Source organism: Macrobrachium rosenbergii, chromosome 24 (assembly GCF_040412425.1).
Source record: "Macrobrachium rosenbergii isolate ZJJX-2024 chromosome 24, ASM4041242v1, whole genome shotgun sequence".
In the NCBI taxonomy this organism is placed as follows: domain Eukaryota; kingdom Metazoa; phylum Arthropoda; class Malacostraca; order Decapoda; family Palaemonidae; genus Macrobrachium; species Macrobrachium rosenbergii.
The window spans coordinates 30,437,956-30,452,350 of NC_089764.1; the positions used below are offsets into that span (position 1 = coordinate 30,437,956).

Consider the following 14,395-nt stretch of genomic DNA (forward strand, 5'->3'; position numbering starts at 1 on the left):
GTCGGGAGATTTCATCACCGTGCCGCGACCAACCGTGCGTCCGATTTCTATGCGGTAGGTTGCCAAGGCAAGATGACAAAATCTTCAGTCTTTGGCCGCGGATACGGTATATCGTAAAGACTAACGTGTTAATATGTTTACACACAAAAAAATTTACATCAAATATAAGTCCTGGTTTTCTTTTAGAATCTATCGAGAATATTAAACACAAAAAAGGGGAATGTTATGATATGAAAAGGGAAAGATGATATTTCTGTGATCACAAAATACTATATATATATATAATCTATATATATTTGATATAACTATGCACACCTTCGCTTATATTAATATAAAACAAAACTTCAAGAAGCGTCAGACAGTTGAATTGGATGGGTGAATATATTCGTATATATGTGCACACATGGTCATTCTTCTTGGTTACTCTAGATGCATGCTGAGTCTATTGCATGAGTGATTGTGAGCTGTGCCATTATTTTTGTTTTATATGTATGTATACATACATACATATATATAGATATATATATATATACAAACATATATATATATATATATATATATATATATATATATATATATATATATATATAAATATATATATATATGTATATATATATATATATATATATATATATATATATATATATATATATATATATATATATATATTATATATATTTTATATATATAACATGCAAAAATGCACTTTGTATGTGGGCACATATAACATATATCACGCACCTTTCAGAAAAGAACTAGCATTTCCATAATCCATGGCTGGACTTGGTTGTCATAATGATATTAACACATGATCTTTCTCTCAACACACGTGTCAAATACACGTGTGATTCAAAAAGTTTTTTTTTTGTGTATTACATCTAACATGTGTTCGTTGCTTCTTAAGACTTTTTTTTTTCAAGATATGACATCATTTCAAACCAACGACAAATTACATTAATTTTTGATTTTCATTATCAGTTTTCTCCCGTTGAATTTTTATTTTATTTTGTGTGTGTGTGTGTGACGGACACACGCGCACGCACATGTATCTTAACCAGTTTGAGCACAACCGGACCAGCAATGTCTCGTATGGCACCAACATCCATACCTTAACGTCTAATGAACTCCGACAGTTGAGTGTGACATCCTTAAGTGGTACTGGATAACTGTTATTAACGTACACGTTAACAAAGCTAATAACAATTATTTGCTACAACTAATTACTCTTATTTACAGTCATATGGAGAAGTATCAACGAACAGAGAGAGAGAAAAAATAGACATTTCATTATTAGACCTTGAACCATAACGCGAGAACAATGGGAAACAGCAGTCGTGTGTCTACAGCAATCGAGAAACGCCACGTCTTGAAGTAAAATACTCTTTTTCTCTCTTTCTCTCTCTAAGTCACTAACATAAAACAGAACAACACAAAAACTAAAAGAAGAAAAACCTTGACGGCAGCTTTTTTTCTCTCGTTAAATTACAACATATCAGAGGTATATTTTTCATTGGACGGGTTGAATGGAGTCCTTCGTTTTATCATCCGAGCGAAAGGAATGAAAGCATCGACTCCACTAACGAATAGGTACCACCAGGAGAACCCTCCTCCTTCCCTGCATTCAAAGTCCCTTGACAATATTTGTAAGGACGAGAATGATACTCCACACAGCTCTCTCATCACAGTCCCGCGCCTTCCTCGTGGGATAAACACTCGCCACCACCGACCTTTTCTTGTCAACTGCCAGTACACGATAATTCGTCGATTTGTTTTTCCCGTTTGCCACCCGCGGTCAGTTAAAGTACCGCGATGTACTGTACTTCTCGCACTGTCAAGAGCCCTAGGCCCTTTCCGGGGACTGTGACAGTATCGGTGATGGAACGCAGATCAGTGCACCACTGTCAGCCCTTTCTGGAAAGTTAGAACTGGCGATTCGATCTCGTTCACACACACACACAGAGCTGTAGGGCATCAACATTGCCAAAATATTGCACTCACGATGGTTCTCGACTGGTCACCTATTTTACAGATTCAGCGGATTCCCTTAAGCAGCACCACAGCGTGAACAAAAGAGGAGCCATGTGGGCGTGTGTCAGTTCTCGTGAAAAGACAAGTCATGAACGCGTCTCATTGAAGCTACACCACAATTTCGGGAAGAAATCCAGCTGGGAATTCCTTCATCTGAACAGCGTCCAAATAAAACGTGACATATCACTTGAAAATTTGAAAACAAATCATGGTTTTGATTCCTGAGTTTATATCTGGAAAACTGACATCACACTGCATACAAGAGCCAATAAAAGTAATGAATGAATATGGATAAAACTAACTCTAGAGCAAACTGAACAGCAGAAGATGAGAACTAGATGAAATGTGGAGGAGAATTTTTGGCAGATATCCCTTCTTGGTTGTCACTAAGCTTCGATTCACAGTCACCATCTTAATATGGCTTGAATAAACCTGGCAAGCGTTTCTAGCGTGAGCTACAGGACACATCAGTAATCAACAATCTTTGAGCAAACAATACAACTTCATATTATGATGAGTCCAATTTATGGCAGGTAATGATGAAATACATAAGCGAACAAACTTTGGTTTTGAGAGACACATCAGGGGCATGTGAGACAAACATTTTCTGGATTTGTCTCAAGTCGATTTCATGAACCTTATACAGAATACACAAATGCTTCTTGTAATGGCTTGTCAAAAGATTTTGCAATCTAAGCAAGTAACCAAATAACTGGAATAGAAGAAAAAGTAACAGGTCCTATTTTCCATCACTATAAGGAAACAACATCTGTTTACAAAAGACATACTCTATAAACAAAAGGAGGAATTTGCGCTCATAATGCAATCATCATTTCTTTATTTCCGTTTCAGTGACCTGACAGTTTATGACATTAAGTATGTATATGAAATGAGTTCGTACAGATAATACTTCACTAACCAGTTCAAAATGCCACTGTTCTCAGTATCACTAATGAGGGGGCTGGAGTGTTGGAGGTGGAGAGTCTGGCCCAGCGGGCACAGCTGGAGCAGATGGGGTCGATATGATCAGCGTTCTACTAAGAGCACCTTCAGACACTGTGTAACCACTGCCATCGACAGTTATCTGAGTAAACGATTTCTGCGGGATACTTGCCACTTCCATATGGCAGAGATGGCTGGGTAAACTGTTGCCATTCTCAGATGAATCGACAATAACTCTCTCACTGATGGTTGGTTTCATAGACACAGATTCAATACTGACATGTTCCATACTATTAGGTAGAATTGTTACGTTTTCTGTGTGGGTTAGGGAATCTGTAGAGACGACAACAGCACCATTTTCCCTTACAGTTACCACTGCAGGCTCGTGATGAGCAACAACTAGTTCAGGCGGGGACTGTGCGCGTGATGAACGAGGTTTAGGTGGAACAGGAGGAGGCAGCGAAGCGTAAGAAGTTCCACTTACGTCTACGCTGCTAATACGAGGAGCAACAGTGACCGTTACTCCTTCTCCTCTTTTAATTTCTTGGGGCACCATGTTAGCCTCTGCTTCACTGTCACTACTGAGACTGCTACGGCTACTGCTACTGCTACTGCTTGTGATCATTTTTGATACATGTGTTAGTTCATGTTCAGGTGATACTTGGCAAAGCTGAACACTGAAACTGCTCACTTGCTTTTCCTTTGATGTTGGACGTCCTGACTGAACAACTACAACATCTATATCCTCTCTCCTCCTCATTGGTGTGACTTCTACCCCACCATCCAAAATAGTAGCATCCCCATCAAGCAGTGTGATTGTAGTTCCACCAACAGGAGCTGGTGTTGATGGCAAAGCTGGTGGATCTTCACTTTCATCATCACTTTTATGTAGAGTGATGCTCCTCTTTGATGTTTCAGATGCTGTCACCCACTGTGAGGAAGTTTCATTCACTGATGTGGAGCCACTAATCTCAATGTGTGAAACAGATTCTCCTTCAGGTTCATAAACTCTTGGAGAAACAGCTTCTGCAAGGCTGCTGGAACTAAATTTTCTTAGCTGTAATGCTTCTTCTAGTGTTCCCCATTGGCCAGCTCTTCTTAGTCCTGTCCCTCCATCAACACGAAGGGCCATTATTGATGCTTCCTCCTCTTCATCTATGGATGTTGCAGAAGAATCAGGAAGCTGAAGGCGCAGTGGGTGATTGAGTCTAGGGACTTTTTCAACAGATGTTGTTGCTTCAGCTCTTGTGAGATCAAGAGACATTGCTCGTTCTAATATAACATTAACCACTTCAGGTTCTGTTTGTAATCGAGAAAGATCACCAAGGGAAGCAGCTTTTCTCTTCAGTTCTTCAGAGTCAATTGGTGGGTGCTTTGGTGTTGAAGATGTAATTGGTTCTAGATCAGATCTGATGACTCCTCGTTCTCCTTCACTATCTGATGCTGTTGAATTTACGTCATGGAGTGAGAGCATTGGTATGTGTCTTTCCACTACAGTTCTGTGAACAACCTCATTTACCTCAATAGCATTTTTTGGAATCTGTGAGGACTTCATTTTTACCTCTTTGACAATCACATTATCTTTCTTCACTGGCTTAGATAGATCTTCTTTAGGGGGCTCGGGAGCACGTCGTTTGGACATAATTTCACCATCATCTGTTTTACTTGGTTCTATGGAATATTCAAGTTGTGGCAAAACAATGTTCACTTCTCGTTTCACTACTTGTATTTTCTCTGACACTTCCCCATCGTCAGGGAATTCCTTCACGTTTACTTCAGTTATGCCAGTTGTTATTTGGCGGCTTCTTCCCCGATTACGTTTCCTTTTCTTTACTTCTGTTGATGCTTCGTTTTCGTCCTCTGAACTAGAAGAAGAACTGGATGAGGATGATGTATTTGTTTTTTCTGTGCGCTTTCTCCTGTTATCTTTGGCAGCGGCTGCAGCAACACTTAAGACGTGAGAGTTCTCTTCAGAGATCTCAATTATTTCTGTCCCCTCTTTCTTGTTTTTCTTTTCTTTTTCTTTTTTCTTTTTCGAGCTTTTCTTTCTCTTTCCTTCAGGAGCGTCTGGATGATCATTAACAGTTCCTTCTCGTGTCGCTTCATCGTCACTGGAGTGGCTGTCGTGTCGCATACGGCTAATCTCTGTTTGAATTTTGCCTTTGAGATTCTTGAAGCCCTTGAAACCTAATCTAATGCCTTTACTTTTTTGTTCTTTAACTTTCTCATCCCCTCCGTGAGTATCTAACTCTACCCGCTCTTCACCCTCTGCACCCTCAGAGTCTGATGTATTCTTGGCACTACGGCTCTTAAATGCAAAACTGCGCCCTTTTTGTGATTTAATTCTCGATGCATCTTCACCTTGTGTGTCTAAAGAAGCCTTTTCTTCAGCCTCAACACCTTCGGAATCTGATCTAAATTCACTTTTTCCCTCCCCAGCCTCCATATCATAGCTCCTACTTTTACCTTTAAAGCCGAAGCTTAAATTTGGTTTGAGCTTCTGCTTGATATGTCCACTTTCAGGTTGGGGGTCAGTGCCTACTTTTTCTTGGTCATTATTGTCTTCTGAATCAGAGCTCCTGCTATTTCTTCCCTTGAAACTGAAATGCAAGCCACTTTTACTCTTGATTCGTGGTTTTTCTTCGTCCCCATCTTTGTCCATTGGTGACCCAGAAACCTTCTCTGAATTTTCTTCTTCTGTATCAGAAGATTTTGAAAAACCTTTAAATCCAAAGCTCATTCTGCTACGTACTTTTTTCTTGTCTTCTTTCACTTCAGGGCGGTCAGGGTCTGGTGTCAAGGATGGAGGCTCTTTGCAATCCTCTTCACTGTCTGATGATCGCCCAAAGCCACGGAACCCAAATCCTAGGCCAAATCTATTTTTATTTTTGGATTTTTCATCATCTTCTTCAGCTTTTGCTTTTCCAGTTCTTTCACCATCACCATCTTTTTTCACATTTGCTCGCAAGCCTTCGTAAGATGCGGTTTTCATCTTCTTGGTATGTACATCAGGGCCTTGATAACTGGCACTAATTTCGTGCAATGGGGCATTTACTTCTTTAACAGAGATATTCTTTGGACTTCGAGGTGGTTTAAGAGATGCATCTGATATTTCCTGCCTCTTTATTGATACTGTACTTTCAGAGGCCAGTGTCCCAGGTATTCTAACTTCCTTTGATACTAAGTCTATATGCTTACTGAATTCTTCATTCATTTGGTCCTTTTCTATATTATCTATATCAATGTGTTTCTTGAACCCTTTAAACCCAAAAGCGACTCCAAATCCAGGAGAAAATCTTGAATCTCCCTGCTCTTCCTCCTGTTGTGTATGTGAACTTGTTTTGGATTTCCTTGTTTCTACTTCAATACCCAAGCCTGGTAAGCTGGCATCAGTTTCCTTAAAGTCAAGATCAGCTTCGGGCAATTCACTTTTAACATTATAACTGAGGTATTCGTGCTGTGACTTACTTTGTTTGCCCTTAATCCTGGGAATATTTTCTATACCTAAACTGCCAGGATGGAGGTCATGCTCTGACAAATCAACTTCTATCCCATGCCCGGTGACTACATTCGACTCATTGTCAGCATTCTTTTGTAAAGTAACATTAACATCAGATTTTTGCAAGCTGACATTCACATTTGGTAACATAATTCCTGTTGCACTGTACTTGGGTTTAACTATAGATGGATCAAGTTCCATCTCATTGCTAAGGTCCTTTTTCAGATTCAGCTCATAATGACTGCTTTCTTGAGTGCCTGCTTTTACCTTAAGATCTTTTAAGTTGAATTTAGATGTGGACACAATGTCTCCTTCCCTACTGACCTCCTTACTTTTTTCTTTATCAGATGTGTTTTCACCTCTGTCAGTTTGTTTAATACTTATACTAGGCATGTGAAGATCAAGACCCCTGGAAACAATTTCAGGAACCCTTTTCTTTATATTATATTCACTCTCAGCAGTAAATTCATACTCATTATGCAAGTCTACAGCAGGTAATTTAATGTCAGTCCCTCTTAAATGAAGATCATGGTCTTTGCTATGTTTGTCTAGCCTACCATCGCGGCTCTTGACACTGTAAGTGAAATCTGGGACAGAAATCTCATCTTTTGTTATATCATGGTCTAAATCACCTGAAGCTTGAACGTTGATTCCAAGCTTTCCTTGCCTCAACTGAGCTTTTGGTAAGCTAATGTCAATGCCAGAAAAGTCCTCATTAAATTCGCTCTTCAAAGGATTCACACTTGATTCGTCAAAATCAGGACCCTTAAATTCCAAGTCTAAAACCCTTCTCGACTTCACATCTTTTGCTTCGTTGCCAGAATTTTCATCAACTTTACGAGCTTCTGCATTGTCTTTAGCGCTCTTTGATGTCAAATTAAAATCAGGTCCTTTAATACCAAAGTTGAAACGTTTTTTAGCCTTCTTTTCCCCTCCTTTCTTATTAGACACTTCGTCTTCTTCATCGCTAAGCCCTGGTTCAGGGTGACCCTTTGTTTTTACATGCATATTTGGGAGGCTTATGTCTGGAGTGCTTATTTCAAAACCAAAGCGCTTACGATTCTTTGACGTCTTCCCGTTGTCGTCCTCCTCCTCTGCTTCACTTCCTTCTCTCCCCATTTTGTTATGGCTCTCATACTCAATGTCCATTTTGTTTTTTCTTCTACTGTCTTCTTTGATTCTTATTTTACCGTCCATGTCATCATCACTGTTGTCAGTTTCTGTCTTGTCACCTTTACCCCTGAGGCTAAAGCTCGGAAGACTGAAATCAGGAAGTTTTACGCCTATGTCAAATGGCGTTCTTGAATCCTTCTCACCTCCCTTACTGTCAGTCTCAGATTTATCTCCATCTCCTTCTCCGTCATCTTGCCCTTTGCTTTCTGTTTTGAAACTGGGCAAATCTAATCCTGGGGCTTTGAACTTGAAAGTCGTCTTTTCTCTGTGATCTTCGTCATTCTTCTTACTTTTTGTGTTCTCTTTCTCTGATAATTCGGCTCCTACCTTACCTTCTACTCTCGGTATCTTAACTTCCGGATATTTGACGTTCATTTCGAAAGTTCTTTTCTCCTTCTTTCCCTTTAAATCTTCATCGTCATCAGATATTTCTTTTCCATCATGATCACCCACTGTTGACTTCAATGTAGGCATATTAATATCAGGAACTTTGAATCCAAAGCCAAAGCCTTTCTTAGAGGATTTTCCTTTGCCTTTTTCATCTACATCTGAGCCCTGAATTTCAACAGTAGGAGTAGAAAGACTTACATCTGGTCCCTTTAGCGCGGCTGAGTAACTCTTCTTTGTAGTTTTTAAGTCATCCTTACTATCTTCGTGTTCATCGCCATGTCTCTGAAAACCTACGGTTGGCAACAAATTTCTAGGTCCCTTAAATGCTATGCCAAATTCTCTCTTTGATTCTGATAAGTGTGCATCATCTTTGTCAAAACGTCCACCCGCCCCATCATCCACATTCCGATCTCCTTTCTTTGCTATATATTCTTCTTCGTTATCGTATTCTACATCTCTTTCGTGATCCCCTTTGTCATGGCCTCTCAGATTGAAAGTTGGTAACTTGAAATTGCCAAAATTTAGACCTATTTTTGATTTCTTATTTTCACTGTCCTCATCATCTGATTGTTCAGCATCCTTCAACACTCTTAAGTCACTTTCCATCTTCAGCTCACCCTTGAACTTCTTATCATCATCATCATCTAATCTGACTTCACCATCTCTAGATTTTTTACCTTTTAGGGTTATGTGGGGTAAATTTACCTCTGGTCCATGGAAATCATAACTGAGGCCTTTACCTGACAACTCACTGGAATTATGGGTGTCACCATCTACACTGTAATCGTCTTTGCCTTCTTTCCGGCCTTTCAGATTTATGCTGGGTAAGTTGACATCCAGTCCCTTTGTACTAAACTTAAAACCTTTCCTTGAGTTGGTGGCATCTTCTTGGTCCTCTTCATCATTTGAATTGTCTTCATGATTACTACCTCCCTGACCCCTGAAGATCAAGTTTGATAAACTAAATCCTTTCCCAGTGTTTTCCTTGTCTTTACGACTGTCGTCATCTGAGCCTTTGTCGTCAGCCTCCATACGAGCATTTACATTCAATCCCGGTATGCTGATGTTGGGTTTTTGTAGGCTGAAAAGATGTCCTTTTCTTGATTTGCCTTTGTTGTCACGATTTGTGTCTCCTGATTCATGTTCTTCCATATCTTCTTGATCATCAGGGTTAATGAAAGGCAACTTGACATCTGGTTCTCCTAAGTCAATACTATACTCCCTCCTTCCTACCCCTCTTCCTTGCTGACTTTCAAGATCTATACCTTCTCCGTGATCATCACGCTTCCTGCCTTTTAAATCAATACTAGGAAAACCAACTTTTGGTGCTTTGAACTCTAATTTGAATGCTTTCTTTGAGCTCCCTTTAGCATTACTGTCATCGTCAGATTCCTCTTCATGACTATTTTTCTTCCCTCTGATGTCCACGCTGGGTAAGTCAACATCTGCCTCCCCCAAGCTTAGTTCCATTTTGGATGAATCTTTTCTAGAGTCATGTTCATCTGTTTCTTTGATATTTTCTTTTCTACTTTTCAGATTCAGTTTTGGCAAATTGATATCAGGTCCTTTCAGTGAGAATTTCAGTCCATCTTTAGACTTTTTCTTGTGTTTACCTTCTTCTCCCTGGTCTTCGATGTCTTCATTATCTGAGTCCCTTTTTCCTCCTGACTCATCTTTATCATCACTTTCTGGTTTATCTTTGAAATGTATGCCTGGCATTGTAACCTCAAGTCCCCCTGAGTCATAACCAAACTCTTTATTTACCATTGCTTCGTCATTATTCCTTTGACCTTTGAGGTTTATATTGAAACCCTTCATTGTCTTGTCTCTGCCATGTTCTTCATCGCTCTCTGCGTCCTCTTTGTCATTGCCTTCTTTTCTACCTTTCAATTTTATGCTGGGTAAGTTTATATCTAGTTTCTTAAAGCCAAAACCTGAAGACTTTTTCTGTTTCTCTCGACCTTCAGGGCTCTCACTGTCTAACTTTTCCCTGTCACTGCCCTCTTCTTGGTCTTCTAAAGCTAAGCTTGGTAAATGAACATCTGTTCCCTTCAGACCAAAGGAGAATGATTCTTTAGTACCTCCTCTTCCTTTGCTGTCTTCTACATCTGGATTTTCCTCATCATTACCTTTCTTTTTGCCTCTAAGATTCAAGGAGGGTAAACTAATACTAGGGGTGCCAAGAGTAATGCCAAACCCTTCTTTGGCCTTCCTTCCACTACCTTCTTCATCATCATCCAATGAGTCATCTGTCTCCTTCTCTTTTGAGGAAAGTTTTACATCTGCCTTGGGTAAAATGTCAGAACCAGTGAGTCTATACTCCCTTTCCTGCTTATTGTCTTCTTTGTCACCTTTCTCCTGGTCATCGTCCTCATCATCGCCTTTTCTGAAACCCAGTTTTGGTAAAGTAATATCAGGACCCTTAAGATTAAAGCTAAATCCTTTCTTTGGTACATCTTTTGTTTTCTTATTTTCATCATGTCCATCGTCATCAAAGTCTTCCTTTTCACTATCGTCTCCTCTAAAGTTTAAACTTGGCAGGTTGACCTTGGGGCCTTTGAAACCGAACTCAAATCCAGCCTTTGATTTCCCATCTTCACTTTCTTTACTATCTTTCTTGTCTTTACTTTCACTCTCTACCTCCCCCTTTTTAATGTTTCCATCGTCCTTTTGTTCTTTATCAAGATCAAGATTCACTTTGGCACTACCAGAGGGTAGATTCACATCATGGCCTTTCATTCCAAAGCCAAATGACTTCTTACCTTTACCTTTTTCTGAATCTTTGTGCTCATCTTCGTCTTCACTGTCATCCCATTTGCCTTTCAAGTTCATCGTCGGTAATTTGAAGTCTGGTGCTTTGAACCCAAACCCAAAGTCTTTTTTGGATTTTTTATTCTTCTTGCCCTCTGGATGATCCTCTGCACTACCCTCTCCTGTTGGCAAAGCCATCTCTGCACTTAGATCCACATCAGGTGCAGAAATTCTGGGTCCTTGCAAGTCAAAATGCAAGTCCTCAGAATCTTTTACGACTTCCAGCTGAGTTTGGTCATGATCTGTTCCATGTTTTCTTTCTTTCTGTGAGTGCTTATCCTTGTCGCTCTGGAATTTTAAACTCATACTGGGAAGAGCAAACTTACTGGTTTTGATTCCTATGCTAGAGTTTCCTTCGCTGTTATCGTCCTTTTCTTTATCTGAATCATTATTATCTCTTCCTTTTTTCATACTGATGTCAACACTTGGAAACTGTAAGCTTGCTCCAGTTTTCGGCACTCCCATTTCAGCGGAAACACTGTCACCTTGTAGGGCAGCTAAGTTAATTTCTGGCGCTTTGATATCCGCCGATAAATCCCCTATGTCCCTTCCTTCAACTTCCAAACCTTCATTTAGAAATGGTAAAGTTACATCAGGAGCACTATAGCTCAAGGCAATCCCTTCTGCTTCTCTGGGTTCTGTTTCATTCTTGTTTGCTCCATCGTCATGTGACAAGTTAAGTTTAGCGTCCCCAAACGAAGAATTAATTTCAGGAGAAACAATATTCACTCCTATGCTGCCTTTCGTTTTGGCCTTTTCCTCATCGGAAGCTGTTGTGTGAGAGTCATCATCCTTCCCAAACCCTTTAAACCCAAATCCAAAGGCTCCTTTAGCAATTTGCTTTTCATCGTCCGTTTTAGGCTCGTGAGAATCTTTGTTCTGATCACCTTGTCCTCCTCTTGTAAGTCCAAGAGCTGAAAGAGCAATGCCACTTATATCTGACGCTAGACTAATAGTCCTTTCATCTGTGCTCTGCTCCTTACTGGCAACTGTATCTTTTTCTGTCACATCACTAGCATCTGCTCTCAAAGACAAATGAGGCAACTTAATGCCAAATTTTGCACCACTTGGAGTTTTATCATCTGATGATTTCCCGTCCGTCTTGTCCTTTTTAGAAGATTTGTCTACCTCACTCTCCACATTGATTTCAGCCTCAAGAGGACTGGGTGCTGAAAGAGTGGCCCCTTCAGAGTGAAAACCTCCAGCTTCCAGGTCAAAATCACTTTTCGATGTCCGCTTCGTCAGGTCAGGAAGAACTTTGATGCCAAATTTCAGTTTGGAGTCGGGCTTATCCACACTGACGGAGGGCATTTCTACCTTGAACGACGGAGAAGTTGGTTTAGACAATTCAACACCCGGAACATCGATGGCTCGTTCCGAGTGGCGCTCGGGAGCTTCTCTCTTGGCAAGTTTGGCGTCGATTTTCTTGTTCCCTGCTCTGGCCTTCGCCCTGTCATCCTTCCCTCTGCTGTCATCGCCTTCTGGACGGGAGAGTTCGTGTTTCATTTGTCGAGCACCAGAGAGGTGGGCTTTCCTTACCCGTGACATGTCGGCCTTCCCAATCTGCAAGAGAAATTGTGTCATGTTGCGGCTATCTGGACATGGGCACAAAAATGGTATAAATAGACTGATTGAATGTTTTCTCTTTATATTCGTATCCACAGCCAATTTCGCATGTCACAAATCAAGTTCTAAAACAGGTTACTTGATCAATAACTGATAATGAAAGAAAATACATCTTGATCTTAATAAAACAAACTGCTGGGAGCAATGTGAATGTGTATACAAATTTTTTTTTACCTTAGCAATATTCTATCATCTGAATACGTTGTAAACAAAAGTTTAATTGTATTTTAACAGTAATGATTTGGAAATAGTCAGTTGAGGGGTATTGCATAAGTCGAATAAACAAATGAAAACAGAAACTTCAACAAATAACAAAATGCAAAGCTTCACTGAGAAGAGGAATTCTTGCAATAAAGCTGCATGATAAGAATATTTATGAAACTGGACGGTGTTCAAAACAATGAATTGGAAATGTAAAATGAAAACAATAAAATGTCCACACTCCTATGGTGTCAATGCTAGTAGTTAACTAGCTGGAAAAGGAGATGGCAGTTGTCTGCACAAAACAACAGCATGTATGAGATATGATGAAGAATGCCAACAAACAAGATGACAGGATTGCCATAGCTGATACAGTACAGTTCAGGGCAACAATTATACATCATAAGCTAGTTCTTCAATGCGATAACTGGAATGAAAGAAAAGATGAGAGTTGAACTGAATTGAATAAGAACAGTGAATGACCTAGTATCCATCATTTAGTTGGTAATGTAACTTTTTAAACAACCTGTCCAGTGCATCCTTCAAGGGAAAAGAAATGGGTTAGTATAGAGGTGTCCCAGGAAACAGGACTACAGTCAGAAACTGTGACATTGCTTGTTTACATCTTCCTCAGCAGCACATGCTTTCTATGACTGCAGAGTGTAGGCAGAAGCCCTCGATAAGTAGTTGTGAAAGTAAAATAAGGGGAGTTTAAAACTGGTTAACTCTGATTTTGATCGTAAGGCATACTACCTTGGTTAGGTCATCGATGGACTGGCTTCTGTAAAAAGGATGGACTGGCCTTCCTGCAGTCGATGAAGGTAAGCGCTTGTCAGCACCACTGGCATGCTTTTCCAGTAAGAGAATCACAGGATATGGAGAAGCATAGCTGAGGAGCGTCAGGGCGTCTTCGTGGACCATGTGCTCGGTACTCACTGCTAAACCCAGAAGTCGATCACCTGGAGAGAACATTAGAAATGTCAGTTAACCTTTTATAACACGGATGAATGAAGGAATCTTAGAAAATAATTTTATTGAACGTTGGTCATCAGTAAATGGAGGATGTCTCAAGTTTTCCAGCATTGTAAAATCCAGGGTAGAATTCCGCTTGTTCCAAGTCTAAATCTTGGTTTTCGCCAGCAAATCTTAAGATTTTTCTTTCCATCGTTTTTCAGTGATTCAGGAGGCACGTAAAACGCCACCACTGATAAAAATGTTGAAGAAAGTGTTTGCAAAAACGACATAACAATTTCGATACTTGTCAAACCAAAAACCAAAAACTTCTGATTTTTATTAAACAAAATTCTTCACTTTCTGAGTAAAAAATCTAAGTATTCAGCCGAAACTGAAGTTAAACTTTAATAGACATTAAAGCACAGATGTTTTATACTTATCTATGTAATGGTACTGATGGAACAACTCTTCTTGCACTCACCTGGACTGATTTTACCAGACTCAGAGGCAGGACCTCGATGCAGGACATCCTTCACGAAGACACCGTCTCTCATATTACCTGAGATGTTGAACCCAAGTCCGGTAAAGTCGTGACCTCGCAAAGGTACCGCCACTACCCATGGCTCCTGAGAGATAGGAACGAGAATCAAAGGTCAACTGGGATTTTGGAAAGATGCCTTGGTACAGACATCCTTGACTAAACATGCAAGCTTGCAAACACACGCAATGCATAAGAGGGTCGTTGGGTAATGAGGAATGGGACCAAAATAT

At 40.0% G+C, this 14,395-nt stretch overlaps 1 protein-coding gene across 2 annotated transcripts in view; it reads right to left on the reverse strand.

The window, feature by feature from the left end:
* Window positions 1-958: 958 nt before the first annotated feature.
* The window catches only part of LOC136851961 (neuroblast differentiation-associated protein AHNAK-like), a 125,149-nt gene continuing 111,712 nt past the window's right edge, over window positions 959-14,395 (reverse strand). For both annotated transcript variants that reach the window (XM_067126339.1, XM_067126340.1), the window contains exons 5-7: window positions 14,106-14,250; window positions 13,424-13,629; window positions 959-12,406 (exon numbers count right to left, since the gene is read on the reverse strand). In XM_067126339.1, coding sequence (XP_066982440.1) covers window positions 2,978-12,406; window positions 13,424-13,629; window positions 14,106-14,250 — 9,780 coding nt within the window. In that variant the 3' untranslated portion in view covers window positions 959-2,977. The remainder of the gene's footprint in view (window positions 12,407-13,423; window positions 13,630-14,105; window positions 14,251-14,395) is intronic.